Genomic DNA, 20,918 nt, shown 5'->3' with positions numbered 1-20,918 from the left:
CGTGATATTTGCCCCCTCTTGTCCGATTAGAGGACAACATCTCTTCCTTACTTTTTTCGAATATTCAGTACAGTCCTTCACATTACTTGTCCAGATTACCTTCACAATGGGTTGTGTTGTGATTTCGGATTATACTCTACTCGAAACACACACAAAAAATTATGTTTTCCGTCCATTTCATCCCAAAATTTTAATCTGATCATCACCGAAAATTGTAGGCGTTGTTCTTGACCATAACTGGAACTTCATGAAAAATTTCAAAGCCATCAGCGCGATATTTCTCCCTCTAATGTGGTAATGGGTTACTAAATAATATCTGAATACGTAAGCACCTGTAAATATTTGACTGTAACTCCCACATCTGAGTAGATACATCACTATATTTGGTATCAATTTAAAGGCCAACCACTCCTCTTGGATATGCTATCAACTCCTGGGGTCTACATCCTCCAGGAGTAAATATATATGCCATAGAATACAAAATTTGTCATTTTTCACACAAAAGTCAGGGTCCATTTGACCCGCTAAATATTGACCGATCTTTATCAAAACATGCATGCTTATTCTCTGGCCCGATCCCCTTCTCCATGCAAAAATTCGCGGTGTTTGGGCCATAATTGCGGCCTCTGGAGCGACCAGAAAAACCGACAAAAATTTAGTATTTGGTCCATTTCATCCCCTAAATATTAACAGATCTTTTCCAAAAACAATAGGGGCCTTCATTGGCCAGAACCCATCCTACATGCAAAATTTCGTGAAGATTGGTCCATAGCTGTGGCCTGTATCGTGTTTACAAATTATAATGGACAGACGGACGGACGGACGGACACACATGTCTAGATCGACTCAGCTAGTCGAGATATGACGATCGGTATACTTAAAGGTGGGTCTAGGACCAATATTTATCTATATCTAAGACGACTAACATCAATCCCTACACATGTCATTCTGCAACCTATGATGAATTTTGTAAATCGATTTAGAGACGCTATTTGGTATGCTGCACGGTTTAAAATTTAATCTCAATCAAACACCCATTGATTGTTTGGTGTACATTAAACATGAATAACTTAAAATTATATATGGAAATTATGCTATATCTATATCTGAACCGATTTCAAGGAAACTTGCCAGAGATTAATTTATATTAACTTCAGTATGTTGTGTCAATCGGCCTAGCTAGGGGTCTTTAGTACACCATTTACATAAAATCGGACGAAAATATATATATAGGAGGTGTTTGTAAATCTGATCCGATTTTCACGAAACTTTGCACACATCATTCTAGACATAATGTAGTACCCTAAACCAAAATCGAAAGATAAAGGGAGCTTTGGTGCAGCATTTACATAAAATGGGACGAAAAAAATATTTGGGAGCTATATCTAAATCTGAACCGATTTTCATGAAACTTTGCACACAGTATTCTAGACTTAATTTAGATTTGCAGGGACTTTGGCGCACAATTTTGTTACGCTATACCAAAATTCGTACAACTCAAAAGATTTGCAGGGACTTTGATGGAACATTTATCTAAAATCGGGCGAAACTATATATGGGAGCTATATCTAAATCTGAACCGATTTGCACGAAACTTATCCCAATTTCAATAGAGTTCGTCCTTGGGCCAAACAAATGAGCTGTGTCAAATTTCATCCAATTCGGATCATAAATGCGACCTGTACTTTGTTTACAATTTAACATGGACAGACGGACGGACATGCATAACTCGACTCAGAAAGTGATACTATGCATATTCTCAAAAGGAACCATGGGTCTATCTCGATTATTTTTGCCTGTTACAAACATATGCACAAAGACATAATACCCTCTACCACAGTGTGGTGTAGGGTATAAACAGAAGGAGTGGACCGATTCAAATATTAGGAATACTTTAATTTCATTTAAAAGCTGAATCAGGGTTTATTTTCTTAATCAGGCGGAGTTTACCATTATTTATCATACAAATTTAATCATCGTGCGGCAGGGTCTATTTTAACCCTACGGTCAATAACCGGGTACATTTGTAACTTTTTTTGAATAAAAATGTTGTAAAATTTTTAATATTGGAGATATTTGGATCAAATTTTGAGGAATCGTTCTTGAGGTATTTTCACACATAATCGAAGAAAAAAATTGTGAAAATGTTCCATATATATAATTTTTACAATTTTTTAAAGTTATTACCTACGTAGATCAATAACCGTGGTACATTTGTACCCATCCAAAGATAGCTCTGTAACTCATTAAAAAATTTGACTATCGTGAGGTTTTTTGTTTTAAATTAGTCTATACGGATCTTATCTAGATGTAGGAACTCAAAATTATATATACATTAAAATAATATATATTTAAATCCATGCTTAAATGATAATCTATCTAAAACAATAATAGTAAATTCGTTATAGCTATCGAATGGGTTAAGCTTTTTTAGTTATTTTTTATTGGGATCTTATTTAGGTGTTCCTTAACCCCTCTGCAAATTTTTGTGGCCCTAGAGAACATGGGGCCATCAGGGCGACTCGTGCAAGTCAGAAACTACCCTGGTTTTCTTTGGTATACGGGGACAAAAACAATTATTATTGTCCTTAATTTTTCAATTATTCTTCATATTGGACCTGAAACTTTTTCTATAATCGAATTAGTCTGAGTTATTACAATCTTAAATTGGCGTACGTATATAAACTATCATTAAATAACGTTTTAAAATATTAAATTATGTTAAAAATGCGCCAATCATAATCTCTAAACTCATGAAATGTGAATAATTTGCAATAATATTTGTTTTAGTCCCTGTATACCAAAGGAAAACCAAGGTAGTTTCTGACTTGCACAAGTCGCCCTGATGGCCCCATATTCTCTAGGGCCACAAAAATTTGCAGAGGGGTTGAGGAACACCTAAATAAGATCCCAATAAAAAAAATAAATAAAAAAACTTATCCCATTCGAAAGCTATAACGAATTTACTATGATTGTTTTGGATAGATTATCATGCAAGCATGGATTTAAATATATAATATTTTAATGTATATATAATTTTGAGTTCCTACATCTAGATGAGATCCGTATAGACTAATTTAAAACAAAAAACCTCACGATATTTCAATTTTTTAATGAGTTGCAGAGCTATCTTTGGATGGGTACAAATGTACCACGGTTATTGATCTACGTATACTTTTTTGGTTATTGACCGTAGGGTTAAATCATGATCGAAATCATGGTACTAATAAGGTGAAACGCGGTTTTTGTACGAAAGAATACAACTCTCTCACAATGTACCAAAATTTGCAACTGTTTCGCATGTTGTTTGTTTTTATATTTAACGGTTGTCAAATGCAAAAATGGAAATTAAAGGAAAACAAAAATTGGACGGACCCATTAGTTTTTATAAAAAAAAAACTATTTATTAAATTTATTTCCTTATTAAAAATCATTTATTCATATTAAACAAATAATTTATTTATTTTAAAAATATATAAGAAAATAATTAAAGAAAAAATAATGTGTTGGCATAATACAAGAACTAATTGCAAAAATAAAAAAGAATACTAATACTATAAAATAAAAAAACTTAAGATCTAACTAAATTATAGACCCACAAGTTTACCGCCAATTATATCCAATTGGGCATTGACACTCTTGTTAATGGATTTGAAGATTTGTTGAGGTTTCTAAAGAGAGAGAGAGAGAGAGAGAGAGAGAGGAAAAGGGTAATTAATTATTCACTTCATCTATAATAGAGCAGCCTTGTAATATAGTTAACTCAAAAATTACAAGAATTTATGTCAAATACCAAAGTAATAGTTCGAATTCAAACGATGGATCTTGCCTTATATTCGCATATTCTCGCGCATATTCTTGCGGGTCTTGTTCTTTAACTTACCTTTATTATTGTATTTAGGAAATTAGAAAAAGCCTCATAACCATTGACTAAACTACGAGATATGCCATCAAACATATCACCATTGTTGCCGTATTTCTCATGCTCATTAATTGTATCCAAAATTGGTTGGGGCTACAAAAACAAGCAAATATTTTTTAAAAGTTTACATTTTATGACACAAAGAAACCAAACATACTTGTGTTTTATCGGCAATAAATTTCTGACTATTATCATAGACACTTAAAACTTTGGAAGGTACAGCTTCAGTTTCCAAATTTACCGATTCACGAGTTTTTACGGGAGCTTGGAAGAGTGATACCTAAAAAATGAAACAAAAAAACACAACAAAAATGAAATATGCAATATTATTTTACAATAAGTAAACCTGCACATTTTCCTTTCGTTAAATGTAAAATTTGTGGGTCGTAAAGATAAGTATTATGAGCTATAAACATAAATGGCTGGTAGCTATGAATAAAAGGTACTTTACTACATAATACACCCAATATAAATTTAATTTACAGTTCGACCTTCCTTAAATGTCATCAAATACAATTCGATGTTATTTGAGCTATGTTTTATATTTGGGATCCGAAGCTATCTTCAGAAAAACTTAGTTTTAGTTTAGTTAGCTCAGATCCCAGTTATTTCTTCAACTGCTGCTGCTGCGTAGAAGAATACCCTATCTGAAATTTTATAAGCGACATGTTTTAGAATTTTTGGATGTGAAAAAATCTCGTCACCTAGGTTACTGCCAAGAAAAATATTCAAAACATTTAAAATCGATCGGGACTTATATATGGAGGATATGTCAAAAAAATCAAATAAAAGCCAATTCGGTAGAAAAATGTACCTAAACCCCCAATAATACCGAATAATGAGGATTGATATATGGAACCTAACCCGGTATTTTAGTACCATTATATGGGGGGCTACCCTAAAAAGCAAAACGATATCGATAATTTCAAGTAGGACGAATTTGCTATCCAATGAGACCCTACAATACCATCCGACCCTGTTGAAAAAACTTACCCAAAATACCGAATATTAGAGGGTATCGAGGGTACATTTTACTTAAAGCATTGTTGTGAGAACCTACAGAGGGTATTATTCTATAGATATAAATCCTTCTATAGGGAGAAGACTTTTTTATACATAGATTTTAGAATATATGAAGGTACTTCATAAACGGAAGTTATTATATGTGTATTCCATATATAGGAGCGTCATATACAAAATACCGTCTATAGTTCTCTATGGACAGAATCGTTTCTTCGGGTATTCTAGCAAAATGTGTCTCATCGAAATATTGATTTAAAACCCCATGTTTCTTCGGGCCAAATCCGTTTCAGACAATTTGAAGTCGATTTACAAATGTCCGTCCGGATGGCGCCCACGATACATCTCGAAGGGAGTAACCGATTTCATTCAAATATTTATTTATTCCAATGTTAGATCCAATTCGAAGATGGAGGATATCGGTCCATTCCGTATGGTACCTCCCCCACAAAATGCTAAGCATTTTTCTGAAAATTTATTTTATATTATCACGTAAACGGACTTTTCGATTTGAACTAAACTTTGTAAAACCTAAAATTTGAACCAAGGCTGTATAAAGTTGAATAATGGGATTTATCGGCCCACCCCTTCGAGTACCTTCCCCACAAAAGGTCTAAATTTAAAATTTGTGCAAGCGAACGGAATTTCCGCTTTAATCGAAAGTGGATGGGACCCCACTATTTCTAGTACCACCTCCACAAAATGTTGAAAAATAGACTTAACATTATTTTTATAATATCATACGTACGGACTATCCGATTTGAATTAAACTTTTCACAAACTATTATTTTAGCAATTATGAAGGTGGGACCCATTGTTCCACTCCTTCTAGGGTCAATTTAAAGCGAATGGAATATTCAATTTCATTGAAACTTTGTACAATGTAGTATTTTTACCATACTTAGACTATATCCGAAGATGGAACACGTGGGTCGAAAACTAATAATCCAATATTGAGCGTATTGAATGTCCGATTTGATAAAAACTTTGCAAATGTTAATTACCTAGATCAAGTCCGAAAATTAAAACCATCGTTTCACTCCCTTTGGTATGTACAAATAAAAATAATAAAACATGTGTGTAATTCTGTAGACCTCCGCAAGAACATGGGCTGAAGATACAGACTGGTACGTTTTTACTTTTTTTAATTTCCAAAGTGACGGAATTTCCAAAGACGGAACCTTTTTTTGACATAGGAAATACCTAAAATGGAATGGGAAGTCAATGTAAAAACATTCTAGGAAGTTATGTTTTATTCTGTAAATACAGAAAAGCGTATATATAACTTGAAGAGTGAGGATGAATCCATCGAAATACCTAAAAATCGATTTCAAGTCATGTCTTGTTTAAAATTTGTAGATTTTTGCAGGTCCTGGAAGCTTTAAGTATTTTTAATTGTAATAAATTGTCATACTTCCGCTACCATAAAATTACCACACTTAGAGACATGTTTTCAAGATGATCATAAAGGTGGCCATCATCTATGGAATGTTTATTCACCCATTAACATGTTATTAGGTTCTTGTCATTGACCTAATTGTCGGTAATTTTTTTTCTTATTTTTCGAGTCTTTTTAATTTGTCTATTTATTTAATTTGTTGTTATTTACTAACACTTATTATTTTTTAAATCCTCTCTTTATACATTACCCTAAATCCAGATTTTGAATCAGATGCAGCATCTTCCGCTTGTGAATGTATATCGAAATCATCAGATTGTGGGCTATTCGCCTGCAAACCATAGTTAACACTTTCCGCAGTTTCAATATCCAATTGACGGGCAATGCGTTCAGAATTCTTAGGCACACCAGCAATTCCCGTATCATCACTATTTTTCTCCGGTTGATTTACAGTTTTTGTCACCAGTGGAATATTTATAGATTCCGCTACGTCCATGTCAATGTCATCGGAACTTTGATCTTTAAATATGATTTCTTGTTGTTGTTTTTCCAATGGCAAGGCAACACACAATGTCGACAACAACAACACCACATTAATGGTCAAGACACAAAATAGTTTCATTGCGATCAAAAAAATTGGAGTTTTGTTTAATTATAATGAACAAACTTAAAAAAATTATATTGAGATGAAAAGCAACACGAAGTTTTGGAGTTCCGTTAAGCACTACCAATTCGTACAATTTGTAAAATCCAACTAAATAGGCGGTGTGCTTTAAATCACGATTTGTATTTGAGGCCAAAGGCTTAACAGCCAAACAAAAAGCCAAAAACCAAAAACAAAAATTGTAACAAAAAACCTGCGACATCATTGCACACATTTTTTTATAGTTCGGGAAAGAAACGCACACACTCGAACATACAACTGCAGAAAAAGCTTTTTTTTGGCCAGCCAGCCAACATAGTCGATCCAAGGTACATGCAAACATATGTGGGGTTTTGTCTGGCCAAGCTATTGTTTGATTGCCCAGTTTACATCAAAATGTCCATGGTCATCTTATTAAGAGCTGCTAATGATGAGAGCAGCTTTACCACCATATCTCAAAAATTGAGAGTGAGATGAAAAGTAAAACGTAACTCTAACTCGCGCTACCACTGTCAACAACATCTTTCGCAATCAATGAGGAAGGAAGTGAATCACTTCAAGTGTTTGAATGAATGAATGTCTAAATGGATGCTATACGATATGGGGCGCCGCAGCTCACTGTAGCGGGTACAATGAAAGACTTAACGCCGATCCAATTATTTTTTTGCAATCCAGAAGTTTAGACGTAATATTTCTTTCATATATATTTTTTTCATAAAAAATGCTTTCCAATAACGATGCACTTTCATAAAACGAGACTTGGCCAATTATTATTGTTGGCCAAATGAGTTAAGGTGAAGCAAGGCAGTGGCGTATGCAGTTTTGTGCATTTGGAGGGGTGTATTGAGGAACCAAACTATCAAAATCATCTTTGAGTTCAGTTTAAAAATCTTCCTACATTTGGATCCAAACAAAAACTTCGTGTGGTATAATCAACTTGAAGCTATATTGTTGTGCGGATCTATAGGTCTTCCATAGATGGGAGTCATCATATGTGTTTTACACAATTTGTATAGGCCCTTCACAGATGAAAGGCCATAGGCCTTTATACAAAAAATCCTTCGAAACAATTAATTGGAACAATATTAATATAGATTTAAATATTCCTGCAAGGTCCTACGATATTTTATTACCTTCCATTGGTACTCTAAAGACTTTCTATAGATTTTCTAAACCTTGAAGACATTCCATGGGTTTTCTTTAGACAAAAAAACATTCTAGGTGCCCTTTTATAGGTATTGTACATTTAGAAGTTCCTTCTATAGGTCTTCCATATATGAAATACCGTCTGTGGGTGATCTATAGATAAAAGACTTTCGAAACTATTACAATTATGTTACTATAGCTTAAACTATTCCTGAAAGGATCAATGGACCTATAGGTCTTATAGAGATAGTGTAGCCCGATGTATAAATTGTCCACTTCTTTTGAAATGGTTATGACGTTTAGAATATATAGAGTAGGATTAAAAAGATTTTCGGCCATAACAAAATTGAATTGGATTGATATATTAATATAGGGGTTCGTTTTGGAAAACGTTCCAGCACGTTTTCTTTCATCATTTGAGAACAAAAATTACAACGGGATCGGCTAAAAATGCCCCTAGAACTTCTAGAGGTTAACAAATATTACTAATATTCAGTACAGCTCTTCTAATTACTTGTCCACATTCCCTTCACCGCGGGTTGTGTTGTGATGTTTGGCTTTCAATTGTGGACTATATATCGACTCGAAAAAAACACAAAAATGTAAGTTTTAACAGGCGTTGTCCTTGACCATACCTGGATCCTTATGGAAAATTTCAAAGCGATCATCGCTATATTTCCGCCCTCTAGTATGGTAATGGGTTACTAAATAATATATGAATACGTAAGCCCCTGTAAATATTTAAGTCTATCTCCCACATAAATTTAAAGGTCAACCTCTACTCATGGTTAAATATATACATATATATATATATATATATTGTCATTTTTCACACAAAAGTCAGTCAGTCAATTCTTTGGCCCGATCCCCTTCTCCATGTAAAAATCCGCAATGCTTGGACCATAATTGCGGCCTCTGGAGCGACCAGAAAAACCGAAAAAATTAAATTTTTGGTCCATTTCATCCTCTAAATATTAACCGATCTTTACCAAAAATAGGGGCCTTTATTGGGCAAAACCCAACCTACATGCAAAATTTCGTGAAGATTGATCCATAACTGTGGTCTGTATCGTGTTTAAAAACTTTAAATCTTTTTTTAATACCCTTCACAACACTGTGGTACAGGGTATTATGTCTTTGTGCATATGTTTGTAACAGGCAAAAGGAAACGAGATAGACACATGGTTCTTTTTGAGAATATTCATAGAATCACTTTCTGAGTCGATTTACGCATGTCCGTCCGTCCGTCCGTCCATGTATTTTTGTGAACAAAGTACAGGTCGCATTTATGACCCGATTTGGATGAAATTTGGCATAGGTCACTTATTTGGCCCAAGGACGAACCCTATTGAAATTGGGAAAAATCGGTTCAGATTTAGATATAGCTCCCATATATATCTTCGTCCGATTTAAGGTAAATTGTGTATCAAAGTCCCTATATATCTTTCGATTTGCACGAACTTTGGCATAGCGTACTGAATTAAGTCTAAAATGATGTCTGCCAAGTTTCGTGAAAATCGGTTCAGATTTAGATATAGCTCTCATATATATCTTCGTCCGATTCAAGGTAAATTATGTACCAATGTCCCTATATATCTTTCGATTTGCACGACATTTGGCACAGCGTACTAAATTAAGTCTAGAATGATGTGTGCAAAGTTTCGTGAAAATCGTTTCAGATTTAGATGTAGCTCCCATATATAGCTTCGCTCGAAGCCTTGGAAATCTTTTTATTTGCATGAATTTTGGTATAGCGCACTGAATTAACGCTAGAATGACGTGTGCTAAGTTTCGCGAAAATCCGTTCAGAGTTAGATATAGCTTCCATATATGTTTTCGTCCGATTTTATGTCCGACTTTACTACTTTCCTTACTGTTTTTTTTTAAGAATACCCGGAACCCGAAATGCCAAATTAGAGACATTTTGGTTGAATAATAACCTTGAAATTACTTAAAGTAGATGGGCTTTTTATATGGAGTGTATATTAGAACATAGACTTAAAAAAATCGGCAAAATTTTATTTTTCCTCCAAAATCTTGGAATACCAAGGAACAACCTTTTCTGTCAGAAAATGTGGCTGTAACCTTTAAAATAATAAACACCAGTGAGTCACACTCGGTCGACCACACAACTACTACGGAACTTTAAACTTCTGCGTAGCCTCGACAATATTTTCAGTTAGTGGTCAACAGCTTCTCTTTCTTACCCTGTCACATTTTCTGGATCATGTTTTCTGAAAGCTTCTTCAAAAGTTTTGGCTCATCGGACATATTTTCCGATCATTATCAAAAAATCTATTTTAATTTGTTTTTGAAATCCAGACAAAATAAGAGAATGATGTACATTGTCGAAGCGATCAGCTTTCGATAATAGCAAACAAAGCTAAAATTTAAAGTGTTCAAAATAATTATACTGTGACAAAGATTTCTAACATAAAAAATAAACAAATTCTCAAATTGTTTCCCCTACCCACCCCCTTAAAACCCCACCTCTTCTACGCCTCTGTCTTTAAACAATTATTAAGCTATGTGCCGGTGCTGAGTGTCCATAACTATATTTTAGCAAATATTTATGAATTGTGTAATAATCTTGTTTTTTGGGTACACATTACTGGTATTATCGGTGCTGCTGATGTTGTTGTTGTCGTTGTTTCTACACTTGTTGGTCGATGTGAAAGAGATGCGATATTACTGGCCTAAAGAAAATCCAGTCTTCTGCAAAAAACAAACAAACACACACAAAATTCCAACAGCTACACATGCCATATTTTCGAGATAATTGTGCGCGCATGCCCATTATGGTGGATTTGCCCCACTGACTGACTGACAGATAAATACAATTTTGGATTTAACAACTGTTCGCGCACATTATAAAAGCTTATACAGAGCTATGTAACGGAATATGTTAGCGAAAGCTTTTACATGAAAGCTCATTAACATTTCAGCGGTTATTATTACATTGTTGTAGCAGGTTTAGACGATGTAACGTGGTTAAGAGTTTGTTTAAGTGTTGGTTTGGTCAAAGGGTTGGCTATCTGTGGAGAGGTACCTGAAGAACTTGCCCTATATATTCCATCTTCGAATTTGAAGCCGGTTTGGTAAAATATTACGATGTGCAAGCAATGAATTTAATCGGCTATTCAATTCGCTTCAAATTAAATTTTCGTGTTTGTAAAATGTTGACCCTTTGCGGGAGAGGTATACCAAGGTGTGGGCCTATGGGTCCCATCTTCGGACTTGATGGGAGAGTTTGGTTCAAATTGGACATTCTACGCACTTAATATTGGATTTATAAAAATTGAAAATGTTGACCCTTTGTGGGGGCAATGAACCGATGAGTCCTATCTTTCAACAATATACAGGCTTAAAATCGAATAGCCCGTACGCATGATATTACAAAATTAATTTACAGCAACATTTTGAAAAAACTGTGTGGGAAAAACAGCCCAAATGTTCAGGACATTCTATTATAAAAATGAAAGTTCATTATGACAATTACAATATTTAAAAAATAATCCCTACATGTTTCGTATACAAAAACTAATGATGGAAGAATACGAAGAGATCTACGAACCTGTTATTGTGGAGAATCCTTTTACCCAGGTGACAGAAGATGGCATCGGTTTGAGGCAATTTCATATTGGTAAGTCATAAGTCAAAGGAATATAAATGCACATATAAACATACATACATAGAAATAAATAATACCACTCCTCAGGTTTGACACGTTCCAAACTGCTCTTCGGTTGTGATGATTTTGATAAAAGCGATTTGCAAAATGTCCATGGCACCACTAAAGATCCGGAAATTGAAACATTTGAATTGGTCAGTATGCTGCCATTACAATTCGTCAAATTGAATTTCTTTCGCAAACAAAAACGAGAGCTCATGCGAATTATCATCTGTGATGAAGAGGAAGCGCAGCCAATGTTCTTTGAATTTGGTGGACATTTATATAAAAATGTGGGTGTGTATGTTGTGTGTAAAGAAGCAATTGGAATCTGAATATTTTCATTTTGTTTCTAAATTCCAGTTGTTTTGGAATACATGGCGTGAGCGAATATCTACAATACGTTTGTCACATCCCAATTTAATGCATATAAATGGTTCATCACCGTTTTCTAGCACTGATGTTCTTGCAGAAGAGGAACTATGTCATGCCTTGGTTCATACGCGTTCGATGTATTCTCTGGGTGGAGATGGTTCAATGAGTTTATGTCCAAGTAGTTTTTAGCTTCAAAAGGAACCCATATTTAAAGAAATGTATAAATATACTTATGCATTTTTCAATAGAATTCTTTCCGAAATGTGGCTTTTATTGGATGGTCTCTATACAGCCCAAATTGCCCAAATGGGCTTTATAAAGACCGATGGTCTATACACAGCAAAAATGGGCTTTATAAAGACCAATGGTCTCTATACAGCCCAAATGAGCTATATACAACCCAATGGTCTCTATATAGCCCACAGGGGCTTTATAAAGACCAATGGACTCTATACAGCCACAGGGGCTTTATAAAGACCAATGGTCTCTTTACAGCCCACAGGGGCATTATAAAGACCAATGGTCTCTATACAGTCCAAATGGAGCTTTATAAAGACCCTTGATCTCTATACACCCCAAATGGGGCTTTATAAAGACCAATGGTCTCTATACAGCCCACAGGGGCTTTATAAAGACCAATGGTCTCTATACAGCCCACAGGGGCTTTATAAAGACCAATGGTCTCTATACAGCCCACAGGGGCTTTATAAAGACCAATGGTCTCTATACAGCCCACAGGGGCTTTATAAAGACCAATGGTCTCTATACAGCCCACAGGGGCTTTATAAAGACCAATGGTCTCTATACAGCCCACAGGGGCTTTATAAAGACCAATGGTCTCTATACAAAGACCAATGGTCTCTATACAGCCCACAGGGGCTTTATAAAGACCAATGGTCTCTATACAGCCCACAGGGGCTTTATAAAGACCAATGGTCTCTATACAGCCCACAGGGGCTTTATAAAGACCAATGGTCTCTATACAGCCCACAGGGGCTTTATAAAGACCAATGGTCTCTATACAGCCCACAGGGGCTTTATAAAGACCAATGGTCTCTATACAGCCCAAATGGGCTTTATAAAGACCAATGGTCTCTATACAGCGCATAGGGGCTTTATAAAGACCAGTGGTCTCTATACAGCGCATAGGGGCTTTATAAAGACCAATGGTCTCTATACAGCCCAATAGGGGCTTTATAAAGACCAACGGTCTCTATACAGCCCAATAGGGGCTTTATAAAGACCAATGGTCTCTATACAGCCCAATAGGGGCTTTATAAAGACCAATGGTCTCTATACAGCCCAATAGGGGCTTTATAAAGACCAATGGTCTCTATACAGCCCAATAGGGGCTTTATAAAGACCAATGGTCTCTATACAGCCCACAGGGGCCCAATAGGGGCTTTATAAAGACCAATGGTCTCTATACAGCCCAATAGGGGCTTTATAAAGACCAATGGTCTCTATACAGCCCAATAGGGGCTTTATAAAGACCAATGGTCTCTATACAGCCCAATAGGGGCTTTATAAAGACCAATGGTCTCTATACAGCCCACAGGGGCTTTATAAAGACCAATGGTCTCTATACAGCCCAAATGGGCTTTATAAAGACCAATGGTCTCTATACAGCCCAATAGGGGCTTCATAAAGACCAATGGTCTCTATACAGCCCAATAGGGGCTTCATAAAGACCAATGGTCTCTATACAGCCCATAGGGGCTTTATAAAGACCAATGGTCTCTATACAGCCCATAGGGGCTTTATAAAGACCAATGGTCTCTATACAGCCCATAGGGGCTTTGTTTGCCAGCATGGCATTTAAATTCACTGCTGTCAATGGTACATTTAAACGAACTGGGAATGTTGAGGATTCCGACGATGAGGGACTAACTATAACATCGGTAGGGGAAGGACGACTTTTTACAGCACTTGATGATTTTATATTTCCATATTTTGAAGAGGCAATTTTGCGTTCTTGGGGTTTCACCATCATTTTTGTACTTGTGTCATGATAAGTAAAATGGCGCCCAACGTTACAGCAATTGTTCAACTCAGAAACATTTGCATCACACAGATTTTTATTTTGAGTCGACCTTAATTTAGCTCCTTCCACATTTGTTGGATTGTTATTCCCGGTAGGTTTTATGGGATCTTTAATAAGTCCCAATTTCTTCATGCGATTACGTCTATGCCATTCTTTCAATTCTAGATTCCTAAATTCCGAATCATTTGGTGAAGAATATTTGAAAAGATTCAAACGACTTCTACTAATGCTAGGCTTCTCGGCTGGAACCTTCATCTGTTTGTTACTCGACTTGGCCAACAATTCATTTATGTTATGAATTGGAAACTTCTCCAATGGTGGTGGATGTTTCCAGGCCTTAAGGCGATCAGTCGGATCCAATGTGATTTTCATGTGTGATATATCATTTAGCTTCCTCCCACCATTCACTGAGATACGATTACGCAAAACATCATCAATTATCATTAGATCATTTTGTATCGACGAGCTGACTCTCATTGCTTCGGGTAGCGAACCCAAATTACCCTTGACATATTGATTTCGCAGCGGCATTAAACATTTTGCAATGGAATCATGGAAGTGACCACCACTATGATACGAACGAGCCATAATATTCAATTGGGTTTGAAAGGAGGACTGATGTTTACGACGCTTATCCTCATGCCTGCGAAAGAGACTTGAACGAGAACTACTAGCACTGGAACCATAACGTCTTGAACCATATATTTTTAAATTGGGAGATTTTATGGGTTTCTTTTGATTGAGAATCGTGTTTATGGTAGCCGTACTTTTCTTACGAATTTGTTGATTATTTTGATTACTTGCACCCAATATTTGCATCAGACGTTCATGATTAAGTTTTGGGGGCTTGGAGCGGGCAGATTTCTTCACGGGTACGTTCGTTGTTTGTGGTATTATTTTTGTGTCCTGTTGTTCCGTCATTTGTTGTGATTTAAAGGTTCGTATGGGAGCTTTGTTTTCGGGACGTTCGGCAGCTATTTTGGGGGGCTTATGATCTGTAACTAGAACCTCATTAATAACAATATATTCTCTCAACCTAGGCTCATCTTACCCTTCCTAAACGTAAACGGCATTTGTTTATAGATCTTTTGTATGTAGGTATTGACAATCTCATTGGTATTTTTCGATAGTACCCAGGGCTACAGGAATTGCAAAATTCAAATCTGATTTTTTTTCTTAAATTTTAGCTGGTCCATACTCACATTCAAATGAAAATTGTTTTGTACAATTTTCTGTATATTATTGCTGGCCATATTTTGAGATTTTTTATTTATTTTTTTAATAAGACCTCAAAGGGAAAATTAATTATTAAAAATATAAAAATTTTTGTAACAAAAAGTCGAACACGAAATAAATTAATAAAAATATAATGATTAGAAATGCAAGGTATACTGTTTAAGTAACAATTAAGAAGGTATGTATTGATTTATTCCAGACAAAATATATTTATTCAATTATCCGAAATATTGAAAGCTAAAGAACCAATCCGATTGTGTCCACCAACCACCCCAAAATACTCGAGGTCACATTCGACAGCATGTTTAAATCATCCACGCAAACCACATCTATCTGCGATACACTGAAAAGTAGGAGGAAGTTCGCTTGCCGGCAGCACTTAGGACGCAGATAAGGAAACCTTGTTGACCTCATATAAAACGATATGTCGGCTGTGGCTACCTATGCGACACCAGTGTGGTCTACGAATACCTGTCCTCGTGACAACAGCGGACCATCCTCATGACGAGACGAAGATCCTTCCATTACGTCAGCATAGCAATATGCTTTCGTTGCAATACCTGCTCGGGTGCTTCAGGCAATATCATCCTAACTATCATATGGTTAGGTTGATAATATTTAGGATGACACCGCACCCATGCATGTCAGGAATGATCTGCATGTTCTAGACAGAGAGATCCAACGATATAAAAAAGAATAGCATTCATACTTTTGCAGTTGCCGCAGCGCTGAACAAATACAGAATGAATGCCGTCCTCGGAGCTCACCCCTCACCCATCGCACCTGAAGAACGTCTGCTGCTAAGACCAACCAGAGTAGCTTTGGCCCAAATACGATCAGAATGATGCAGTCGTCTCAATTCGTATTGGGCATGGATTGATTACCAGAGCAGAATGTCTGTCCAGCATGTGGAACGGGCACTCATACCACACTGTACTTATTCAATTGCCCTGCCAAATCTTCCCGACTTACTACAGAAGATGTGTGGTTGCAGCCAGTGGGTGTAGCTGAATTTCTGAACTGGAGAGATACACCGCCTTGCATTACTCCCATTTTAATCTTGCGGTATTTGGATTTTTGACTACGGAACTCAACGAAGGCTTGCCAACCATTAGGGTAGTTGGCCAACGCATGATGTCACGGGGAAGGGTGGAGTTTGTGATGTCGGAAATCAGTTCGGAATGATCGACCGTATTGAACACCTTGGACAGATCTAAGGCTGCCACAATGGTCCGTTCAGGTGGTCGTCGCTAATTGTACCCATTCACAGTCTTGGAAGTAATTTCTTGCAAAGCCGTTATTGGGTAGCAGGAACAAAATGATGTTTCAGGGACGGAAGTAATAGGGACTCTTTATACCCTACACAACTATGTTGTTAGGGTATTATAGCTTTGTGCAGCCCCAAAAGTTTGTAACGCCGCGAAATATTGGTCCTAGACCCACCTTTAAGTATACCGATCGTCATATCTCGACTAGCTGAGTCGAGATAGACATGTGTGTCCGTCCGTCCGTCTGTCCATTACAATTTTTAAACACGATACAGGCCACAGTTATGGACCAATCTTCACGAAATTTTGCATGTAGAATGGGTTCTGGCCAATGAAGACCCCTATTGTTTTTGGGAAAGATCGGTTAATATTTAGGGGATGAAATGGACCAAATACTTAATTTTTATCGGTTTTTCTGGTCGCTCCAGAGGGCGCAACAATGGTCCGAACATCGTGAAATTTTGCATGGAGAAGCGGAACGGGCCAAAGAAAAAGCATGCCTGTTTGGAGAAAGATCGGGTCAAATGGACCCTGACTTTTGTGTGAAAAATTACAAAATTTGTATTCTATGGCGTATATATTTACCCCTGAAGGACATATACCCGAGAAGTTGATATTATATCCAAGAGGAGTGGTTGACCTTTAAATTAAGACCAATTATATTGTTGTATGTGCTCGGATGTGGGAGTTACACCTAAATATTTACAGGTATCTCCATATTCGTATATTATTTAGTAACCCATTATCACTCTGGAGAGCGGAACTATAGCGCTGATCGCTTTGAAATGTTCCATGAGGTTCCAGTTATGGTCAAGGACAACGCCTATAATTTTCGGTGCTGATCAGATAATAATTTTGGAATGAAGTGGACCGAAAACTTAATTTTTTGTGTTATTTTCGAGTCGATCTATAGACCTCAAATGAAAGCCGAACATCACAACACAACTCACGGTGAAGGGCATCTGGACAATAGCTGTACTGAATACTCGTAATATTCGGAAAATATGTCAATGTGAGGAAGAAGGGGCAAATATCACGAAATATTGCCCAGTCTCGGAATAAACATCCGCAGAAAATTTGAGTTCCGTGGTAGTTGTGTAGGGTATCGTATGGTCGGCCCGTCCGACTATACTGCTCCGCTCACTGGTTTTTATTTTAGTGCAATTTCAAATCATGAGCCTATATTGAAATGAGTGTTTTTTACTATCTGATAACTCTAGAAGCCAAATTCCAGCCAACTTTGTTGAATAATATTGTTTAAAAAGTCTTAGATGGAGTCGGTCCTGAATATGTAAAATCATACACCTTCAAAAGGGAAAATTCCAACCTTGTATACGAAGGGGATGATATTAAAACCAGTCAAGAAAGTTCAAAAGTCGGGCGGGGCCGACTATATGATACCCATCACCACTTTGTTAATATCTACAAAATCCTGTAGATAGAACAGACATATAATCTTTAGAGGACGATTAATCGGACGAAATTAAATGTGCTATCAAGATAGATATTTGAACCAATTGAAAATCTCCATACACATACCATTCAGAAATCAACAAAAAAAATTACATGTCAAACGGACAGACTTGGATTCTTTGGTGTACCATTTGTATGAAATCGAGTAAAATTATGTATGGGAGCTATATATAAACACATGGACCTAATTGAGCAACCGTTGCATACACCATTTGTTTTTTGTTGTCACTCTATATTCAATTTAATACCCTCTGTCAAATTTCAGCGCGCTGTGCAAAATTTTGTCCCAATCGGACAAATATTGGGAGTTTGATGTATCATTCACAAAAAATCGGACGGAACAAATATATGGGAGCTATATCTAAATATGAACCGATTTTAACAAAACTTCGTAGACATCAGTATGGACCTAATTTAATACTCTGTGCAAAATTTTGTCTCATTCGGACAAATATTGGGAGTTTGGTGCATCATTCACATAAAATCGGACGATACTATATATAGGAGTTAAATCTAAATCTGAACCGATTTGTACAAAACTTCGCGGACATCAATCTGGACCTAATCCAGTACTCTGTGCAAAAATTTGTCCCAATCGTATATATATTGGGAGTTTGGTGCATCATTCACCAAAAATCGGACGACACTATATGGAAGCTATATCTAAATCTGAACCGATTTTCTCCAATTTCAATAGGGTACGTCCTTGGGCCAAATAAGTGAACTGTGCCAAATTTTATCCAAATCAGATTCTATGCATATTCTCAAAAGGAACCATGGGTCTATCTCGATGGTGGTGATGGGTATAAAAATGGGTATATCAAAAATTTTCTTGACAAATGTTTCTGCTGCTAACAACCACCGACTTTCCACTCACTCGATTGCGACTAGTTAAGTATTCCATTGTTTATTGATTTTAAACACTCTTACCGACCTCCACATTGGTGTTACAAAATTCGCATAAGCATTTTCCAAATTATTCCGATATAAATGCAAAGCCGATGTTGGGCAGCAAGAACAAAATGCTGTTTCAGAGACGAAGCGATAGGGACTCTTAAACCTTGGCTACTATCGAAAGAATAGAAGTAGTAGATCCTTGTAGTACGGCAACATACCAAATTTCGATTAATTGAATATTTTAAAAAACATACATACAAAATTTCAACCTTCAATATTCAAAGGTGCATTAGAGTACAGAATATTTGTCTTATGTCTTATTCAGACTCAACGATATGGAAATATCGAAAATTTCAAAACTGTAGATGTTAGTAAATTTTCTTTTACAATATCGAGAAAACTCACTTAATTTTTTTTTTAGATTATACATTTTATTGCACATTAACATAAATATGTATATACAAAATATAGTAGATATATATCGCATATAATATAGAAGCACATTTTTGTATTGCTTATAGCTAAATAAAATACATGCAATTGTAAAAATTACATCAACTTATTAGGGTGCAAGTCTAATTAAGAGAGTAATGCTTCGACGGATTTAGGATCATTGTCATCATTGGGTATACTAAACAAATCAAAGAAAAAAAAAGAGCGAACAAATGGGTCCGACAGTTTGAAAAGTTCCTTTCTGTTTAAACATATTTTAGGACCCTCACTATTTTGCCATATGTTTTAGATAACAATGATACTAAACCTAAGCCAAGCATAACGCCCCTCCTCCCCTAGCATTGCACCTCTACATATAAATAATAATAATAATAATATTAATAACTCTGTATGCTATAATATACACAACAACATAAAAACTATGAAAATATATTGCAAATAAATTCGCATTCGGATTTTGTGACAGTTTGCATGGAGCACCACCGGACACCTCCAACCACTTAACCAAATTTAATGGATTTTTCAGTGGATTTATTACTGCTGCCGTTGGACGAACTATTGCGATTGCCATTCTTTAAAATACCACCGACACTAGGGGTGGTGCCAGTGCCAGATGAGGTGTTATTAGAACCACCGCCACCACCAGCACCATTGATGGATGTCTTTTGCAATTTATTTGCCATCTCGGATACACTGTAGGTATTATTGAAATTGACATTTTGATATTCATATTGCGATGGATGGTGAGGTTGGGACGAATGTTGATGTTGATTATGGTGATGTTGATGATGATTATGTTGTTGCTGATGGTGATTCTGGTGCTGATTCTGATTCTGCTGTTGCATTTGTTGTTGACTTTGATGTAGTGGACAATTACGCTGATGTTCCAACACCGAACCATTTGTCTTTTTCAATTTCGACCTTGACAGGGTGCTGTGCAATTCACTTTGTAGCGTTTCATGGTGATATGCTCCATTTGCTGTTGCCGGTGCGGAATCGCCATCATTACGTTTTATTGTTGAACTAATAAAATCAAACTTTTCCGGTTCTTTACGAGCACCCGGCTGATGATATTCCCCAATGGTAACGGTACCCAATCGTAGAGTTTGACGATTTTGACTGGTAGGGGGACATGGGACAGAGGTGGTATTCCGATTAGAATTACGATAAAGGGAAGATTCACTGGCCACACCATTTGATGATGCTGTTGATGATCTTAGCGTAACACTGGAAGGCGATTCATTAGAATACAAAGACGACGACGATGGTTTGGATGAATTAAAGGCCTGGGATTTTTGTGAAAACTGTTGGGTTTTTAGATTGTTGCTGTTGTTATTCGATGGTGGTGACATCAACTGCATGGGCTAAATGG

General features: G+C 36.3%; 3 protein-coding genes across 3 annotated transcripts; 1 reads left to right on the top strand and 2 right to left on the bottom strand.

Annotated features, from left to right (window-relative positions):
* Window positions 1-3,587: 3,587 nt before the first annotated feature.
* LOC133325929 (uncharacterized) lies at window positions 3,588-6,963 on the bottom strand. The gene is made up of 4 exons (XM_061534627.1): window positions 6,592-6,963; window positions 4,080-4,202; window positions 3,884-4,015; window positions 3,588-3,671 (listed from the first exon to the last, which is right to left on the bottom strand). Exons 1-4 carry the CDS (start codon window positions 6,961-6,963, stop codon window positions 3,588-3,590), a joined length of 711 nt encoding a protein of 236 aa, XP_061390611.1.
* A 4,686-nt stretch (window positions 6,964-11,649) lies between these two features.
* On the top strand, window positions 11,650-12,364 carry LOC133325928 (uncharacterized). The gene is made up of 3 exons (XM_061534626.1): window positions 11,650-11,773; window positions 11,849-12,093; window positions 12,164-12,364. The coding sequence occupies exons 1-3, from the start codon at window positions 11,653-11,655 to the stop codon at window positions 12,362-12,364; spliced, it is 567 nt and encodes a 188-aa protein (XP_061390610.1). The 5' UTR covers window positions 11,650-11,652.
* Window positions 12,365-20,046: 7,682 nt separating this feature from the next.
* Window positions 20,047-20,907, bottom strand: LOC133325927 (uncharacterized protein DDB_G0281497-like). The gene has a single exon (XM_061534625.1). It carries the CDS (start codon window positions 20,905-20,907, stop codon window positions 20,047-20,049), a length of 861 nt encoding a protein of 286 aa, XP_061390609.1.
* Between the last annotated feature and the right edge of the window lie 11 nt (window positions 20,908-20,918).

Source organism: Musca vetustissima, unplaced genomic scaffold (assembly GCF_032173495.1).
Source record: "Musca vetustissima isolate MV318-11 ecotype Yass unplaced genomic scaffold, APGP_CSIRO_Mvet_v1 utg5582, whole genome shotgun sequence".
Classification (NCBI taxonomy): domain Eukaryota; kingdom Metazoa; phylum Arthropoda; class Insecta; order Diptera; family Muscidae; genus Musca; species Musca vetustissima.
Note: the sequence above shows the minus strand (reverse complement) of the source record. Positions and strands in the feature narration are given on the sequence as shown.